Raw genomic sequence first — 19,809 nt, 5'->3', positions numbered from 1 at the left:
TGCATGATAGTTAGACCCACTTAAGATTTTAATAGTGCTGATATGCTGTTCCAGATCTGAGGTGATCATAATAAAAGATTAGCAACTTTATTCACATTAGCATGCATCTACTCTGTGATGTGAGGATTAGATACAAACTCTGGCAAATTCAGCAGCTGTAACATTGTGTCCTGCACTCTATTATCACCCAGATGCACTTGTGTAGACTCAGATCCTATAATAATCAGAAAATTAGCATTGCACTATGTCTCAGACTACAGGGTGAAGGACTAGCAGTCGCAACCACAACAGCATTTATTAAATGTATTAAGAAGACTTAGGTGCTTTATAGGAGCAGGGTTTGCATCCAGTCACATGAGGAGGCATTGGAAGAAGCAACTGGAGAACCAAAAAAGAGGTGCTTTTTTTTTATATAAGTCTTTTGAACATATGAACAAACAGTAGGAGAAGGCCATTCAGCCCCCTGAGCTTGCTCTATCATTCAATAAAAGCGTGGCAGATCTGATTGTAACTACAAATCTGCAGTGCTTCCCATTCCTCATAACCTTTCATCCGCCCGTTTGATAAGAATCTATTGGTCCCTGCTTTAAAAATACTTAAAGACTCTGCTTCCATCAGCTTGTCAGGAAGAGAATTCCATAAATTCACAACTCTATGAGAGAAAATAAAGACTTAATCTCTGTTTTAAAATGGGCATCCTCTTAATTTTAATCAATGACCCCTAGTTCTGGAAAATGGACCAAGTTTTGAGAGGCAAGACAGACTTTTAGAGGCTGACAGCCTGTGGAGTGAATGAATTTTGAATGCATAGAAGGCCAGAATTGGAGAACTACAATGTTGTGGATTTGGAAAAAGTCCCAGAGATGGGGAGGCCATAGAGGGATGTGAACACAAGGATGAGAATTTTCAATCCTCATAACTTAGCAATACAGTCAGATGAGTGCATTTCCCCTCGACTTCCTCTCCAAAAGAAAGATGCATATTTCTTGGATTAATGTCCAATCTGGGAGATGAGGCATATTTGGATACGTGGCATTTATTTGGCCAGTCATGTCACAGAAGGGGACAGCTGTTGAACTGTGGGTTGTAACCTCTTGATGAAGCTGATATAAATTGAGATTTGCAGCAGATTTAAGAATACTAACTTTTACAACTTTATTTTTTAAAAAGTAGCATTGATCCATGAAGCCCAAGTGCACTCTCCGTACAAGAAACAAAATGCACCTTTATCACAGCTGTTAGGCATTATAAGCTCAATTACAAGCTACAGTGCCATCCCAGAAAAACAAGATGATTATAGGCACACCACTATTTATAACAGCTCTGTAATGCTACAAGTGTTAACCAGAGACCACTGTTCAGTTAAAAGTGGTGAAAACGCCAACAGACCCAAGTTATACTATTAACTACACACTATTCTCAAAGGGCTGGTTAGCTTAGTTGGCTGGACAGCTAACTTATAATGCTAACCACATGAGTTAATTCCCATATCAGCTGAGGTCACACCTTCTCAACTTCACATTTTGTCAGAGGCTCTTTGCCAGTTGTCTCGCTCTGATGTGGAAGCAGTCCTGTGGTGGCTTGATTTCATCCTCTCAATCAGGAAAATTTAGTTGCTTGCCTATCAGACAGTCAAAATAAACACAAAACATCTAGTGGGGTTCTCTGTTACAACACAACAGTGGAACAGGAAGTTAAGAAGCATTTTTAGGGAGAACCATACTTATGTTAGCAACAGTAGGAAAAGTTTGGTGCAATGTCAAAACAATCACAGCAACTAGCTTCAGGCACAGCAACCTACTCTCTACCTAAGTTCAATTTCAACAATCTATATTGCCATTTCACCCACCACAATTCTGCATCTACTACATAGCTAAAGCACTGCCAAGCCACCACTAAATGCATAAATGTCATTTTTTTTTGGTGTGTCTCCTTTTTCACAGAGTTTCATATTTTGCAAAATTTGAAGTTTCCTCTTTCACAAGAATCTTTGCTTGCATGGCTAAGGATTTGCAATAGTCAAATCATAGAATCTTATAATACAGAAGTAGGTCATTTTGATCTGCTACATTGGTGTGAGCTGTAGTGATATTGTCCCTGGATTGGTAATCCAGAGCTACAAAACAATGTTTGAGGGCATGAGTTCAAATCCCATTGTGGTAAAGCTTGAATTTAGTGAGTCTTGGAAGTTAAAAATTAATTTGGTTCAATAGCAACTGTGTAACCACTTTTGGTTGCTGTAACCCCATTTGTTTGACTCATGTCTTTAATGAAGAAATACCTAGTCTGGTCTACAAACATAGATAATTTGAGTTCAGTGACCCTTCTTTAGACATTCTGAAGAAGGGTCACGGGATTCAAAACATTAACTCTGTTTTCTCTCCACAGATATTGCCAGATCTGCTGAGTTTCTCCAGCAAGTTCTGTTTTGCTTTCAGGTTTTCACCATCCAGAGTTCTTTGCTTTCTGTTACTTGTGTGTCTTATGTGTGACACCAGATCCACAGCAATGAGGATTGACTCGTTATTGGAGATGGACAATAAATGCTGGTCTAGCCATGACATCCCATGAATTGGTTTTTAAAACATTGTTTCACCTCACTCCTCTTTTTCCCATTGCTCTACAAATGGATTCTTTTTTGTAAGGAATAGTATGCACTTCTAACATTCTTTTTCAGGCAGTGCATTCCAATTGGTTGAATTTTTTTTTCTGTATTCATTCTTGGTTTGTAAGTAGTGCCGAGCGAGTCCAATGTTTAATTTCCCTGGGAAGGTGGTGGTGAATAGACATCTTGAATTTAGGCATTGCATATGGTGCTTTCTCCTTCATCAGGTTGACTGGCTTGTGAAGCCAATTTGAAGGGCAGTAAAGAGTTAACCAAATGTCTTCAAGGCAGAGATTGATAAATTCTTGATGTCACAAGGAATTAAGGGCTACGGGGAGAATGCGGGTAAGTGGAGTTGAAATGCCCATCAGCCATGATTGAATGACAGAGTGGACTCGATGGGCCGAATGGCCTTACTTCCACTCCTATGTCTTATGGTCTTATATTGATGTGGGTCTAGAATCACACGGAAGTTAGGCCAAAGAAAGATGTCAGACTTCCTTTCCTTAAGAACATTCGTAAATTTAAAGAATTTATTCAATCCACTCAAATAGCTTCATGATCATAAGACCATTAGATACAGGAGCAGAATTAGGCCATTCAGCCCATACAGTCTGATCCACCATTCAATCATGGCTGATACGTTTCTAAACCTAATTCTCCTGTTTTCTCCCCGTAACCTTTGATCCCCTTACCAATCAAGAACCTAGCTATCTCTGTCTTAAGTACATTCAGTAACTCAGCCTCAATGCTTTCTGCTGCAATGAGTTCCACAGATTCACTACCCTCCGGCTAAGAAATTCCTCCTCATCCCAGTTCTAAAAGGTCATCCCTTCACTCTGAAGCTAGCATTTTAATCCATGGATTGAATTCCCTAAGCTACCAAAAGGAATTTGAACTCTTCCTCCAAAACATTCCACACGGCCTTAGAATTAACTACTCAAGTTTCATTATCACAATGCTACCAGATCCACTTTTTCCCCAGTTACCTCAAATATGCACTTTCTGGTTATTGACTGACTCACCAGTGAAAACAACTGCACTTTAATCACGCTTTACAAAGACACTTCAACTTGAACATTTCTACTAAACTTCCCATTTACCTTTCTGCACTAAAGAAATGAATTCAATTTTACTCATCTCTCCATAAGAGTGACGCCCTCCTCCTCCAAGCATGCTGTCTACATTGTCTCCAAGGCATGATTTGGAGATGCCGGTGTTGGACTGGGATGTACAAAGTTAAAAATCACACACCAGGTTATATAGTCCAACAGGTCCAATTGATGAAGGAGCAGCGCTCCGAAAGCTAGTGCTTCCAATTAAACCTGTGGACTATAACCTGTGTTGTGTGATTTTTAACTTTGTCTCCAAGGCATTAGCACCATTCTCTAAGAGTGGTGCCCAGAATTGGACACAGCACCAAAGTTGAGGCCTAACTAGGGATTTCTAAAGTTTAGTGTAATTTTCTGCCTTGAACCACTGATTCCTCACAGTTTGAATCTCTGACGTTGATTCAGTGCAGTCAATAGCAGCTGGATTGTCGTGTTGTTCATAAGGAGCAAGGAACTAATTGTTCTGACAATTTACATTCGGGGGCCACAGCTACTGCTGCACAACACGTGCCGAGTGACAATGTGTCAGTCCATGTGAGAAATTGAAAGAAAAATATTCAATGCAACTGCAGCATTTTGTGCTCATTTCAAAACTATGGGAACCAGATGACCAGTAGCTGTGGGTTTTCTGTGAGTATGAACCCAAACATTTTGAACAAAATTAAGGATCAATTCAAATGTGTTCAGTTCTGGTTACCCTGCTATAGGAAGGATGTTTTTAAACTGGGAAGAGTACAAAAAAGATTTACAAGGATGTTACCAAGACTGGAGGGTTTGATTTATAAGGAGAGGCTGGATAGGCTGGGACTTGTTTCCCTGGAACATAGGAGGTTCAGAGATGACTTTATCGGAGTTTATAAAATGATGAGAGGCATAGATAAGGTGAATAGTCAAGGTATTTTCCTTAGAAAAGGGATATTCAAAACTAGGGAGCATAGGTTTAAGGTGAGAAGGGAAAGATTTAAAAGGGACTTAAAGGGCAGCTTTTTTCCACAGAGGTTGGTGTACATATGAAATGAACAGCCAGGGAAGTGGTAGAGGTAAGTACAATTACAACATATAAAAGGACCTTTGGACAGGTATATGAATAGGAAAGGTTTAGAAGGATATGGGGCAAATGCAGGCAAATGGGACTAGTTTAGTTTGGGGAACCTGGTTGGCATGGATGAGGAGGACTAAACGGTTTGTTTCTGTGTCTTATGACTCTATGATTCTGTGATTCAATAAAACTCAATTAGTGCCAGAAAGGGCAAGAAAAATTAAATAAATCATTCATTAACATAATGACTGTGGCAGCAGCAATGAACATACACCTCCAACCCAGAATAAATTGGGAGACTGAAGATGGCATAGATGCAACTGAGAAGTTTAAACAAAAGTGCAGACTAACATTCAGTAGCTTTTAAAAAGGCTCAAGTGAAGAGAAAAGGCTCAACTACTTCATTTTGTGAGCAGAGAAGAGAGGTTTAAATTTGTTTAATAGCCAGAAATTATGTGAAGGCAATCGCAAAACTCCAGGCAAAGTGTTTTTGAAACATTCAGCACCCATCTCCAGTCAAAGTTCAATCCTCAATCTGAATTTCAAGACCTGAGGCAAGAATCAGGTGAACAGGGCTGACTATTTCATAACACAATTGAAAAATGCAGCTTGAGAAATACAAACTTCAGAACATAGATGAATGTCTGCCAAATCACGTTATTTGGGGATCTGCGCAACCTGGATTACAAAATGGGTTAACTGAAAAAGACAAGCTCACAATATTGCACGCCACAGATACTGCCAGAACAAATCGACATCCCATGATTGAGTGCTTCCTATCTGCTCCAGAGGTGTGCCATAGCAAGGACTATGGGCAATGACTGAGACTTCTCACAAGCTGGTTGACACAGTCAGGCTTCATGGTTGCACAAAGTGGTGCCTTGTTTCTGAAGAAGTTGAGTTACTGAAGGAGCGTTTACTTCTTGGAAGGAGACGTCTACTCTGCTAGGTGTATATAACTTGTACACAGTCAGGTTTGCAACCTTAAGCATGATTCCAGCAGGAATTAATGAGTATTCAGAGCATGCTGATCATGCAATTGTTATGATGTGCCAAATAACCTCCTTCTACAACCGGAACAAATGAGTGAATGCACAGGGTATGTGAAGGTCAGAAAGATCAAACAATCTGAAAGATTCTGAGCAAGTAATTGCAAGACTAACTCCCCCATTAGGAAATTGACATTTTTTCCTCTCACTTACTTGTTTCTTCATCCGTTCATCTAAAAGTTGCAAGTGAGCCCAGAAGATTTCTTCAACAACGTCTACTTGCAATATGCTCCAGGAGTACATCAACACAGTCCAAAAGAGGAGATGGACAGCTGACGCCAAGACGCACTGGGAAAAGACCATCACCTAAGGTCTTTCTGATAAACTACAATGTGGTCCGTTCAGTTATGAGACCCGCTAGCTGTCTCAAATGTATATAAATATTGTCTAGTGTAAGTAAGAAATGCCTTAAGTTTTTAAAACTGTGGGGATTGCCAAATTCCAATGTTTGTTTGTTCTTCATGTGCAAAGACTGTACAGAACAAGCTTCAGTAACTGTGTATGTACATAACAGCTTTTCTGAATAAAGTACATTTTTGCAATATAAAAACCTCACAATTGCAGAATACTACTCAAAGAACCATAAGGTGGAAGACCTAGGAGCCACAACAAACATTTCTGTAGCATGAATTCTGTTCACCATGCAAGGAATTACTGAAAGAATAAAATATGTTAATGGAACCCCATTCACTACCAGAGAACTGAAGGGATTTGCCGAAGAATGTGGTTTCAACATCATCACCATCAGTGGATTTAGAGAAGAAACCTTAAAATGCCAATAGGCAAAGGAAAATGCAACCTTGTCTTACTGTCACTCCATTCTAATTCTGTTTTTTCTTGCAATAGTGCCTGAAGATGGTTGCAAATGTAACCCCATGAATATGACAGGAGGGAGAGAGAAAGTGAGGGATAACTTACCTTGTTACACTGATGTGCAACACAGGAAAAATAGGAGAATCTATTATATAGGTTGTGATTACAGAAATTTTTAGAAAATAATTTTCTGATTGGATAGAGTCAACATGGACTTATGAATGGGAAACCATGTTTGGCCAACTTAATAGAGTTTTTTGAAGATGTCATTAGCAGAGCTGTTCAAGGGAAACCAGTGAATGTGGTTTATTTCAATTTTCAGAAAGCTTTTGATAAAGTCCCACTCAAGAGGTTAGTAAAAAAATGTAAAATGCATAGAGGTAATATACTGGCATAGATTGACAATTGTTAATAGGCAATAAAGCTGGAATAAATGGGTAATTCTTAGGTTAGCATGTTATAACCAGTTGAGTACATATTCTTTCATCAATGTGCTCAGATGTGTTATGAAACTCTTCTGGGACAAGATGGAACTTGAATCCCAGCCTTAATAATCTAGAGATAGGGACACTACCATTGTGCCACATGGGGTACCGGGGGATCATTAACTGGGAACAATCTATGTCAATGTATAGATGCAGTGATCAAGGTACTCTAGTGGTATAGTGGTATGTCTCTACCTCTGAATCAGGAAGTCTGGGTTCAAGTCCCACTTCCTCCAGAGGTGTGTTATAACAGACCTGAAAATGTTGCATAGGATATATCTGGGTGTGGTGACTGATTTTAGTGTTCACAGATTTGATGGAGGTTGTCAGAAGTACGCAAAGAGATTTCAGGGCAATTAGACAGGTTGAATGACTGGACAAGAACTGGCAGATGGAATATAAAATAGATTAAGTGTAAGGTTATCCACTTTGATAGGAAGAAGAGAGGTGCAGAGTGCGTCTTTGAAAAATAGGGATAGGAAAGTATTGAAACTCAAATAATTCTGGATATCCTTATTGATAAGTCACCAAAAGCTGGCAAGCAATTTGAAAGGCAAATGTCATGTTACATTTATTGGAACACAATTTGAGTACAGGAGCAAAGAAGTCCTGCTTCAATAGAACATAGATTATACCTGAAGTATTGTGTGCAATTCTGAGCCTTTTGCTTAGGACAAGATATAGTTGCCACACAGGGACTGCAGCAGAGGTTCACCAGACTGATACCTGGGGTGGTGGAACCATTATACAAGGAAAGATTAAGAAGGATGGGTTTGCATTCTCTGGAGTTTAGAGGATTGAGAGGTGATCTCTTGGAAATTTACCAAATTCTTAAAGGAATAGAAAGAGTATATGCAGAAAGGATGTTTGCCAGGCTATGTGGTTTAGAACCAGAGGACACAGTCTCAGAAAAGCAGTTAAGCCTGAGATGGAGAGGAACTCCTTCACTCAGATTGTAGTGAATATATGGTATTCTCTACCCCTGAGGGCTCGGTCATTGAGTAAGTTCAAGACAAAAATTGACAGGTTTCTTGTTACAATTGATGTCAAGCAACATGGGTATAGCTCAGGAATATGGCATTGAGGGAGAAGATCACCTTGATCTAGAATGGTGGAACAGGCTCAATGGCCTACTCCTGTTCCTATATTTACAACTGGTTCTCAAAGCTGGCATGAAATAATCTTAAGAGTTTTATTTATATTCTAAGTATAAGACAATTCTGTCAAACAAGATGCACCCTCAAAGTGTCAAGTAATAATAGAAGTGGGTCAACATACAAAACCTGTAAAACCCCTGTCTGAACTGCTGAGAAGACAAAATGCACACATACAGGATCCAATCATGAATAGCCTGGAAGCCTGTAAATGTTATTGGTCAAAGTGTGACTTAAAGATATACGCAAAGCCCAAAGCCCGTGGACAAATAAGAAGAACCTGAGTCAGTGTTCAATGTTTGGCTGAGCTGGATAAAAGAAAAAAAATCAACAACACCAGCAACATCAATAACCAACAATATCACTAACCAGCAACATCAATAACCAGCAAAATCACTAACCAACAATGTCACTAATTAGCAACATCACTAACCAGCATCATTAACCAACGATATCACTAACAACCAACATCACTACTTAACAATGTCATGAAACAATATCCCCACTAACCAGCAGCAACATTAATTCATAATGTCAATAACCAGCTAAGTCACTAACCAGCAAGATCACTTATTAACCATGTCACTAACCAACAATGTGCAACTCACCAGTGAGATCATTGATGTCAACCCTATAAGAAGGAGGTACAACATTCTACCAAACAATGCCATGAATAATATTTTGGGAAGAGAAAAGCTGAAACAGATTCTCAAGGTCTTCAGATTACTTATAAATTGTCTCTGTTTTTGGAAAAGGGAGTTAATGATTGGAACAAATATACTGAGATAAAGGCATTCTATCTATTTTGAAGAAAGAGAGCTATTATACTGTGATTTTATTGTAAGGAGCTAGGACCTAATTGTCCTGAGAATGCCACAGTTACTGCTACACTGCAGTCATGTGTTGAGTAACATCTCAGACCTCAGCAAAACATCAACTCAATGAAGCTCTGGCATCTTCAGTTTAAATTATGTCTATTTCATACTTGTGAGAACCAAAAGATATACAAATGATGAAACCAGTGATAATTTAGTCAACAAGAAGCTCATATTAATTTTAGGGTTGGCTAATGTGGAAATTTAGAGGAACACCTCCATCACATTCCCAAAAACAACTGTGGTGCCCATCCCATGCCTTCAGGTCCCCATCTCATCCAACAGACTGGGTGTTAACTCCTTGTTTCTGCAGTTGGCCCCTCTCCTGCCAGGTCGGACAAATCTCAAGCCCAGAAGTTTTGACAAATGCGGTTGAAGGGCCATGTTCCATGATGTGAGCTACATACCTACAGAAAAGGAGAGGGAGGTGTAAAAGACCATTCGACCAATTCAAACCCATCCCATCCAGTCAACAGTACAACTCCTTGTTGTGTATCCCCTGACTGCGCTGCTTTCTGGGTGAAACAAAGCATTTCTGCATCCAGTTCAGGAGAAAGCTGGAAGAGACTTCAAAGTCAGATCATCCTCTGCCAATCTCAGTACTCTCTTTTTTGAATTTGTCCTTGCTGAGAATTCTGATTGCTTCTCCTTTTAATATATCATGTTATTTGTGCATTTGTAATCAATGATTCATTAATCCCTCAACTCTGTTCCTTCCTCCAACCCTTTCTACATGGATCCCTGCTTAATGCAAAAACAACTGGAATTTCCTAACTCCATGTTGCCACATTTAATGGCATCTGCCACACACAATTGTATTGACTGAAATGAAACTAACACCTCCAACCAACTAGCCCCACCCTAAAACAGGAACCTTCCCAATCATATCTTAAAATAACTAGCAATTCCAATAAAACTATTTTAAGGTCTGATCGAAATCAGTACCCACTGGATTCACGTAAATTCAAGAGGAAAAAAGAGGCAGAGAGAAAAAAAGATGAAGTCTTGGTAAACAATATCTCAGCATTCTTACTGCACTGAAGTGTCAGTTTAAATGATATGCTCAAAACCAGGAGCAAGACTTGAACTTGTGAGAGAAGAATTGTTAGAGTACCACTGTTGATTTAAAGCCGGTAGATTGTTTTCCTGCTGATCAAGATTAGTATTGCCCAAAAGGCCTCATGATTAGTGCTTTGAAAAGACTGAGGGAAGAATGGATGACTGCGACAAGCAAAAAGATTGCCATTTTCAAAGACTTGGGGCAGAATGTGTGTAGGATGCTCTTGATTTCAATAAACTGAGGATTCTTAGGGATGTAGAAAATAAGAAGAGGAGTAGACCATTTAGCTCATCAAGTCTGCTCTGTTGTTTCATATGATCACGGCCAATTCTCTATCTGAATATCATATTCCTGCTCTCTCCTTATGCTTTTAGTGTCCATAAATCTATTGATTTCATTCTTTAGTATTTTCCATGAAAATTCTGTACAAACCTCTGCAGTAGATAATTCCATAGGTTCATGGAAAGGAAGATTTAATGGAAAGATTTGTACTTCTGTAGCATCTTCCATGAACCTCAGGATATTGCAGAACACTTTGAACTGATTTAAAGTACTTCCGAAGTGCTGTCACTGCTGTAATGAGAGAAACAAAGCAGCCAATTTCTGTTCAGAAAGCTGCTATATGATAGTGCCCGATATTATTTTGTAATACAATTAATTTAGTGATATGGTGGCATGGTGGTACAGTGGTTAGCAATGCTACTTCACAGCACTAGGAACCACGATTTTATTCAAGCCCTTAGTGACTGTCTGTGTGGAGTTTGCATGTTCTCCCCATATCTGCATGGATTTCCACTGGGTACTCCAGTTTCCTCCCACAATGCAAAGATACGTGGGTTAGGTGGAGTGGTCGTGCCAAAATTGTCCTGGAGTGTCCAGGATAGTGGATTAGCCATGGAAAATGTGGGGTCTGGGTGGAATGGTCTTCACAGTGTCAGTGCAGACTCAATGGGCTGAATGGCCCCTGTCTGCTCTGAAGGAATTCTTTAAATCTTGTTGTGGACATAGAAAAAACTCCTCCCAATTCAATTCTTCTGCAAAATTGAGGCCTTGGGACCTTTGACATCTCATCTGAGAGTGCTAGATAGACAGTACCTCAGGCAGCACAGCATTCTTTCATTACTGTACTGTACTGGCAGTGCTAGCCTAGATTGCCATGCTCAAATTTCTTCATGGGACTTAAAGCCACAGCTTTCTGGTGCGGAGACAAGTTGCTCAATAAGTTACAGCTGATGCAAAGGGCAAAAGGATCCAATGCAAAATAATAGTGTATTTGAAGCTTCAAATAAAGGGGTGGGGGAGGGTGAAAGTTGGAATGACCAACAGCAGTTGATGTACCTGAAAAAGGAAAGAAAGGAAATAGAGCAAGAGAGAGAGAGAGAGAGAGAGAGAGACAGCAAGAGAAGTTTGAGTGCAAATAATTTACTCCTCTACCTGATTTTTATTTTTCTTATTTTTTTTTCATTCATCCATGGGACGAGGGCATCACTCCCTGGGCCAGTAGTTTTTCCTTTCTGCAACTGCCCTCAAGAAGGGGATGATGACCTACATTCTTGAAAGACTGCAGTTCTTGGGATGAAGGTACACCAACAATGCAATTAAGGTAGGGAATTCAAAGATTTTGACCCAATGACAATGAAGGAACAGCGATACTTTTCTAAATCAGAGTGGCTCATGGCTTGGAGGGGAACTTGCAAGAGAGGTGTTACCATGTACATCTGCCCTTGTTCTTCAGGGTGGTAGACATGATGGGATTGGAAGGTGCTGTCGAAGGATCTCATACCAATATACCAGCCATGGCAACGTATGAATCCACAGTCCTTAGGCTCTCTCAATGCTACCGGGATATGTGCAGGAGAAACTCATCAACACAACCTTTCCATTTTACCTTGGCCATCTGGAGAAGCATGGATCTTCCCCTAATAACCATTCAGTCATGCCCCACTTACGTAATCAAAACCCAGAACTCGAGTGATCTAAGGACCTCAGGGTTACAAGTAACTGCACTTCATTAATTATCTCCGTTTGTTCCCCCTCTCCTCCACACATTCCCCACCCCCTCCCCCCACCACGACACCCTCCTCACCCCCAAGCTCTGAGAATTGTTTCAAAAAGCCATCTGAAGGGAGAACATGCAGCCAAGACAGAATGAAATTGCTGAATGGATGTTGTAACACACCAAAACAGCCAACACTGCAGAAAAGGCAGGTTTCCCCTCCATCCACTCCTGGGAACTTACTCAATATTTTTTCAATATTCTATCTTAAACTTGATTTGGCTATATTAGGACACATTTGCAGTGCAGTTTGCGTCAATGTTTTTCAATCGAAAACACAGCTCTAGCTATAGGCTCCATGCGAGACATAGAGGATCCTGATTCTTTACATGCTTTCACTGCCAGTCTGCTAAAGGCTGGCAAAAACAAGGCTTTGCCATTTTTAATCAGAGTGTATGAGATTACCTCATTGCATCCATTTGCCCATGTGTCAGGCTGATTTTGTTATTATACAAAATTTACTATTTAAATTATTGCCACTGCATCCACTGGGATGCTTGAGAGCAGCTGCCTCAGATCAGGTGGTTTCATATTAGGGAATCTATCTGCTACTGTGCAATCCTGGATAATGGCAGCTTGATGGTGTTTCTGGCTATTTGCGAGATTTTGTTTTCCCAGTAAACACCCATTTCCCCACCTCCTTCCAACCCCTCTCTCAAGTCCAACCACTCAATCATCCCCACATTTCAAAGCTTCCCAAAACCCCATACATCACCACCCTAGCCACCCTCTCCCCCACCCCCCACAACTGCCCCACTCCCACCTGCTTGCAAAGATAACAAAGGAATGCCGCAATGGTCACAAATCCAGAAAGGTCCATGTTGCAGGCTGTCATACCGTAGCAAAAGAAAAGGGAGAATGAGGCGATTTCTCATAATGTTTTGTTGACTCACTCACAAGGACTGCAGCGGAGGGACTGCTGGCACAAGTATGCCTCACTATTGATGCTGAAGGGCTGCTATTCTGTGTTCAGAAGCCCCTTGTAATGGAGGTTTTTTGCGACAGAGAGAGAGAGAGATAGTGTGTGCGTGTGTCTTTATGTATGTGGCTTTGCAGTTCTGCTGTAGTTAGCATGATAGCATCTAAACAGATGGTCATAATGACTCCACATTCTGTACCGCAGTATGTATTGGAGTGGAGATGATCTGTTTAGATTCTATCGCATTTGCATTGCAATCTTCCTTGTGTATATTTTTTCCTCATTCCTTTTCTTTTGAAAACAAAACTTTTATGTCAACCCTATCCTTTATTTTGTGGCTGGTAGATAACACAGCAGATGGCAGTGGAGGGTCACTATGATGAGCACAAACGGTGGTGGTGGTTGGGGGGGGGGGGGGGGGGGGAGGTTGTTGGGAGGGGGAGGAAGGGAAGGAGAGAAATTGGCAGAACTGCTTCTGTCCTTACAGATGCACTCCTCCTGCTAGTGCATTGTGAGCAGCCCAGTGCAGTGGGAGATGTCTAAAGCCCCTGAAGGCAATGCTTGCCCAAGCTATGAGAAAGATGGCAGCCACAGGCAGCTACAAAGGATTTGAAAGCAAGGCACTGCAGGGGGTGGGGGAAGGAAGCTGGCATGTAAGACTGGCAAGACTAAGGTACTCCACCTGCCACTTTCTGTGACCCCAAACGACCATTCCTGAATGGCAACCTGCCCATCTAGAAATGTGCTGCATGGTGGCGAGGGATGTAGCCCAGCAGGCATCACAGAAGGGACATCAGCCCCGTGGTTCATTCCTCCGACCCCCACCTCCTGAGGGCTGACTCAGAAGTCACACTGGCAAAGATTTCTCCGACTGTTCAGGCCATACAATGGGAGAGAAGCAATCATCGGAAACCAGAGACTATAACAAAAATAATCACGTATACACAGGCCCAGTAACAATCAACAAACATACCTTCAAATTGTTAATACTTTCAGACTGAACAACATGCAATTGGATTTGTAAAACCTTTCCAGGTTGTAACTGAAAGGCTTCGAATATACTTTTGAAGATAAACTTTCAAAAACAATATTTTTGTGTTATTTTCAGTCGCAGTCTTTAGCAGGCAAATCAAGAAATATTTTCTCAAAATATATTTTCTTGCTCTGTTCTTCCTCACAATCTCAATACTTTCCTGTACTGTAGGTGATATATACTCTCATCTTAATGTTATTATTACAGATCTTTGCATAGCACAGGAATTTCAGTCAGCATTGCCTTGACCTCAACTGATAGTTATGCCCACAAATTCCCTTCTCTCTCCTATCCACTCTGAAGATTGGCAAGTCGTTGTCTGGTTTCATGGGTGCAGATAAGGTGAGAGTGAGGTGATATCAAGGCCAAGTTTGACAATATATGGACCTAAGAGCCCCAGTAAAGCTGATACAATGGGAATAAGGAGACACATTACTCCAACAATGACTCCATACCTATCAAAAAGAAAGATGGTAGTGGTTGTTGGAGGCCAATTATCTCAGCTCCAGGACAGCTCTGCAGGAGTTCCTCAGGGTAATATCCAGGGCCTAACCAACTTCAGTTGCTTCATCAATGACCTTCCCTCCATCATAAGTTCAGAAGTGGGGGACATTCACTAATGATTGCACAATGTTCAGCACTATTCGTGACTCCTCATATATTAAAACACTCCATGTCCAAATGCAGCAAGACCTGGATAATACCCAAGCTTGGACTGACAAGTGGCAAGTAACTTCATACCACACAGTACCAGGCAATGACTATCTACAACAAAAGAGAATGTAACTACCTCCCTTTGCCAATCAATAGCATTACCTTTACCGATCCCTCACTTTCAATATCCTGGGGGTTACAGTTGATTAGAAACTAAAGTGGACTACCTATATAAATAATTTGACTGTTAAGAGTAGGTCAGATGCTGGGAATTCTGTCGTGGCTGACTCACTAAAGTCTGTCTATCATCTACAAAACACAAGTCAGGAAATTGGTGGAATACTCGCCACTTGCCTGGATCAGTGTATTCCAACAATACATAAGAAGTTTGGCACCTTTCAAGACAAACTAGCCCGCTTGACTGGCACCACATCTACCACCTTCAATACTTACTCCCTTGACCACTGAGACTCAGTAGCAGCGCAATGCACCATCTACAAGATGCACTGCAGTAACTCACTAAGGCTCCTAACAGAGCACTTTCAAACCTGCAATCGAGAAGGAGGACAGCAGATACATGGGAACACCACCACTTGCAAGTTCTCCTTCATGCCATTTACCAGCCTAATTTGGAAATACATCACCATTCTCTCAGTGTAACTGGGTCAAAATCATGGAACTCCCTTCCCCACAGCATAGCGTGTGTGAGTCTAAACACATCCCCCCAAGACTGCAATGATTTAAGAAGGCAGCTAAGCATCACCTTCTCAAGGGCAAAGGGATCAGTTATAAATATTGGCCTTGTCAAAGACACCAACATCATGTGAACAAAGAAGAAACATTTGCCGGTGAAGGGCCTGGATAACTAATGTCCCCTGCACCATTCACATGGATCAGTGAAGAGATGCCCTCAGCAGTGTCTGAATATTAGCCACTAATGCAGGACCAGTGGGCCAAGGATAAAAATAGAGGAGCAAAAGCCCTGTGAGAGGAGAATCATGGAATGATCACAGCACAGAAGATGGTCATTCATCCCATCAGATACATGCTGTCTCTCTGTTCAAGCCATCCAATCAAATCGACTCCTCAGCCTTTTCCCTCATATCGGTGCGAGTGTTTATTCTTTAAGTGCTTGCCTCATTCGCTTTTGAAATCCACAATTGAATCTGCCACATTCTCAGGCAGCTCCTTCCAGACTCTGAACTCTCGTGTTGAATGCAAATGTTTTTCTTCATGTTGCCATTGCTTCTTTCCTTAAATGGGTGCCCTCTGGTTCTTGACCCTTCCCCAGTCTGAACAGTTTCTCTCTTCCCACTCTGCCTAGACCATTCACAATTTTGAACGTCTCTCAAGTATAGGTATAAAATATGAAAAAAGTCCCATTCCCACAGAACACCTTCTAAAATTCTCCCTGCAAAACATCCAAAATTGCAATATTAATTTCCTTCAATTTAATTTTAAACTAAACTGTCCAGTAATTCAACACTCTGAAATAAATGGGCCAAAGTGAATTTTACTGTTGTGGTATGAAAACTATGGCAGAAACGGAATTAGTTAGTTAACAATCTGTCATCTGCAACAAACCACGCTGTGTATGAATTTCAGCAATTGTGCACCATTCAAATTTACCTCCCAGTATATTGAAACTGCAGAAAATAAATCAAACTTCATGTTAATCAGTGGTAATAGTTAAACAATCGCTTCCCTCAACCATCCCCCACCCCTCCCCCCGTTTGTGACCTACAAGTTATTTGTAAATTCAACAATTATAAGAATTAAATAATTTCTTCCTGCAAGATGACCCAACTGTTCCTGGTAACACTCGGTAACACTGCACTACATTTTTTTTCGTCATCCTGCCCCTTCCCCCCTGCACAGGAGAGGTTGGGATGAGGAAAAATCGGCGTCTACAGGTTAACTCGGCTGCCGTACCACTATGAACTCCTCTTCCCCAAAGCAGTTACGCAGGGCGCTTCAGATGCTGCTGGCGGGTTAGAGGGAGAAACGGCTTAACACAGGCAGCTGATTTACACAAAAAAAACAATTATTCAGCGTCGGCGAAACTTAAACCATTCTCGGCGTAACAGCTCCTGAAAGCATTCGCACAATGTGCCACCACTCCAATCACATAGCCCTCCCTTTTGATCTGCCTGCTACACTTAAACTGCAGGCCTGCAAGTGATTAAAATCTCCATCAGAAAGTGCGCGTTCTTGTTTGGTTTACTAGAACGGCTGAAAAAATAAACTTTCTCCACAATTTAAAATAATTGACTGAGAGACAAGCAAGGGCAACATAAAACACTAAATGGCAAACCATCGTGCACTATAACCCGGAATCAGTAAACAAATGTAATATGAATTAACAGGTAAATTACAGTCTATAAATCACACACACACGACCGGCTACAACTAAGACAGGTCTTACAAAGGTGATATCAAACTCAGTCACAAAGTATTGCAAGACTGCCTCAGTTGTATTTTATTTCATTTTTAAAAATAATGTTGCCAGCCTAACAATGCGACCTCGGCGAAATTGCTCCAGGTACTAATTGATTAGGAAAGTGGCTATAGAGACTGTAAAGAGAATCAGGCTGGAATTTTTAATTTAACTGTTTTATGGTTGGTGGATTATATTTAATTTTTTAAAATATTTATCTCTTCTCTGTCCTCTCTGACAGAACCACAATCTATGAAACTTTTCTGGGGCAGCCACCCTCACCACTCCCCACGCCATTCCCCCGAACCCCGTGAGAAAACAGTTCTTGCAAAAATACACAGTTGACGAGACTTGCATCTTTCCACCTATTTGCTAAAACTTCGGATGCGATCAAGCCAATACGCTTACCTAAATAGTCACACAGGTCTCTCGACATGAAATATACAAAATAAAATCGTACCACACAGACAAACTACTAATAAACGAGACTGATCTAAATACTGTGCAAAAGTGACAGGCGCAAAGAAAGGATACATTTTAAAATAGACTCGGGACATTATAAGGAACGAACCGGGTAAACTGATTTTAAAAATTGCCAATGTCATCAGATTTCCTATGGAGTGAAACTGACTTAAAATAATCTCATAGCATGAAACTATATGGAATAGCTCTATATGGTCTGCATGGAGAGAATAAATGGAGGTTCATACATTCTCGGGTTTGAAGGAATAAGAATTTTGATTTTTTTTTCAAAAAAGAATTGGTCAGTTTAAAAGGGGTAGGAAGGCAAATTCATGCAATATTTACACGTCAATATTTGTAAATAAAGAGGGAAAAGTGATCAAAATGCACATTCTTGTGGGTGGGGAGGGCGAAGAATTAGCTTCGTTCAGAAGGATATGCAGCATTTCGCACTACAACATAAAGGCGGCGATTTAGCAGCAAATTAGACAACCCAAAAAACACACACACACACACACATACACACACATCTCCACGACCATCACCGCCACCTTCTCTTCCCCTTTAACTAGTACGAGGCCGTAGGAAAAAATAAGTTAGATTCCTTTCTCAACCCCCAAAATTCAAAATCTCATAAACGTAATACTTGTGCTTTCTTTAAACGTGTCAGATGTCAGTCTGCGTATTAAACTGGGCTTACATTCCACTTTCTATTGCACTGGTGTTTTTTTGCTTTAAAAAAAGTCTTCTCAGAAAGTATTGAAAGAGAGAAAGAGAATTCCCGATTCACACAACACGTACCATTGTGGTGTGGGGAAATCTGCCAGAAATCACTGTATCACTTCCACTGCAAGCCGCAGATCCAGGAAACTCCCTAGTCCGGGAGGCAAGTCCATGTCTAATAAAGCGCGCCGGTCCCAAACCATCGAGAGAGCGAGAGAGAAAGAGAGAGAAAGATTATTTCAGTCAAAAGTTGCCTTCGAATAGTCCGACACATGAAGGTTTTCCTTTTCTCTATGCATTTCACTGTCTTTTCCTTTCTGGGATCGGCTTTCCCAGGTTAAAGTTATGCCTTTTCCTTCGCGGCTTCGGTGAAACTGTTCTTTATATTTTTTTCTTTTAAAAAAAAGTTATTCTAACCTCTGCAGCATTGTAGTTGCGCGGCATTCCCGGCTCACTGTTCGTCTCGGAGCATTGTCAAGAAAAGCAGTCTGTGTGCTCAGAACAGAAATCTCTTCAAACACTGCAGAGGGGAGACAGAGAGAGAGAGAGAGGGGGGGTTTGAGAGAGAGCCGATAAGTCCCACTTCCCTCACTAACTAACTAACCGCTCCGGTGTCGGAGTTGAGCCGTGATTTGTTTAATAACTTTTGTGTGTGTGTGTGTGTGTGTGTGTTTTGTTTTGCATCTGGTCTATAAGCGCTGGGAGAGCAGCTGCTGTGTCTGTGTGTGTCCCTGTGTGTATGTTTTTGAGCAGAATTACAGAGTGAAAAGCCATGAACTGGGGGTTGTTTTAAAGAGGCAGCGACGCAGAGGGAAAGTTGCCGACAATGTATGCGAGTGCATTCGGTCTCGTACGTTCTCCGGTAGAACCAGCGAAGGGACATGGTGGTGAGGGCGGGGTTGGTGGTGTTAGTTCAAACAGAAAAAAGAGACCAAAACAGGAGCGATTTCGCAAATGGTGCGTGCAAATAATTGAACTGCGTTATTTTTGTTTTGCAAAAGTGCTGACAGGTTTGCTAAATTACGAGCTGTTTCTCCTTTTTTCGGTAGAGGGAGAGAAAACGGTCGGCGCTAAGTGTTGAAGGAGACAATGGCAGGGCAACTTGTTAACAGTGAACGTTAGAGAACAAGTTCAGCCTCGCAGATACCAGACTATCCAAATCAAATATGTTATTTCCAGCAGAGGGAACCGATTTCCGTCCAAAACTTAAAATATGTTTCCCTGAAAGGACACCCCCGCCCTGTGACCACCACAAAATACAAAGTTAATAGTGTCAGTCCTCTAGAAGGGAGGGAGGTGTTAATTAGTTCCAATTTTTCCCTGTAGAATGCAG

General features: G+C 41.1%; 1 protein-coding gene across 1 annotated transcript in view; it reads right to left on the bottom strand.

The window, feature by feature from the left end:
* The window catches only part of nfixb (nuclear factor I/Xb), a 425,963-nt gene extending 406,863 nt beyond the window's left edge, over positions 1-19,100 (bottom strand). The window contains exons 1-2 of the mRNA XM_060855041.1: positions 18,894-19,100; positions 18,555-18,651 (exon numbers count right to left, since the gene is read on the bottom strand). Coding sequence (XP_060711024.1) covers positions 18,555-18,651; positions 18,894-18,904 — 108 coding nt within the window. The 5' untranslated portion in view covers positions 18,905-19,100. The remainder of the gene's footprint in view (positions 1-18,554; positions 18,652-18,893) is intronic.
* Between the last annotated feature and the right edge of the window lie 709 nt (positions 19,101-19,809).

This window comes from Hemiscyllium ocellatum, chromosome 45 (genome assembly GCF_020745735.1).
Source record: "Hemiscyllium ocellatum isolate sHemOce1 chromosome 45, sHemOce1.pat.X.cur, whole genome shotgun sequence".
Lineage (NCBI taxonomy): Eukaryota > Metazoa > Chordata > Chondrichthyes > Orectolobiformes > Hemiscylliidae > Hemiscyllium > Hemiscyllium ocellatum.
This window is presented reverse-complemented; position numbering and strand designations above follow the sequence as displayed.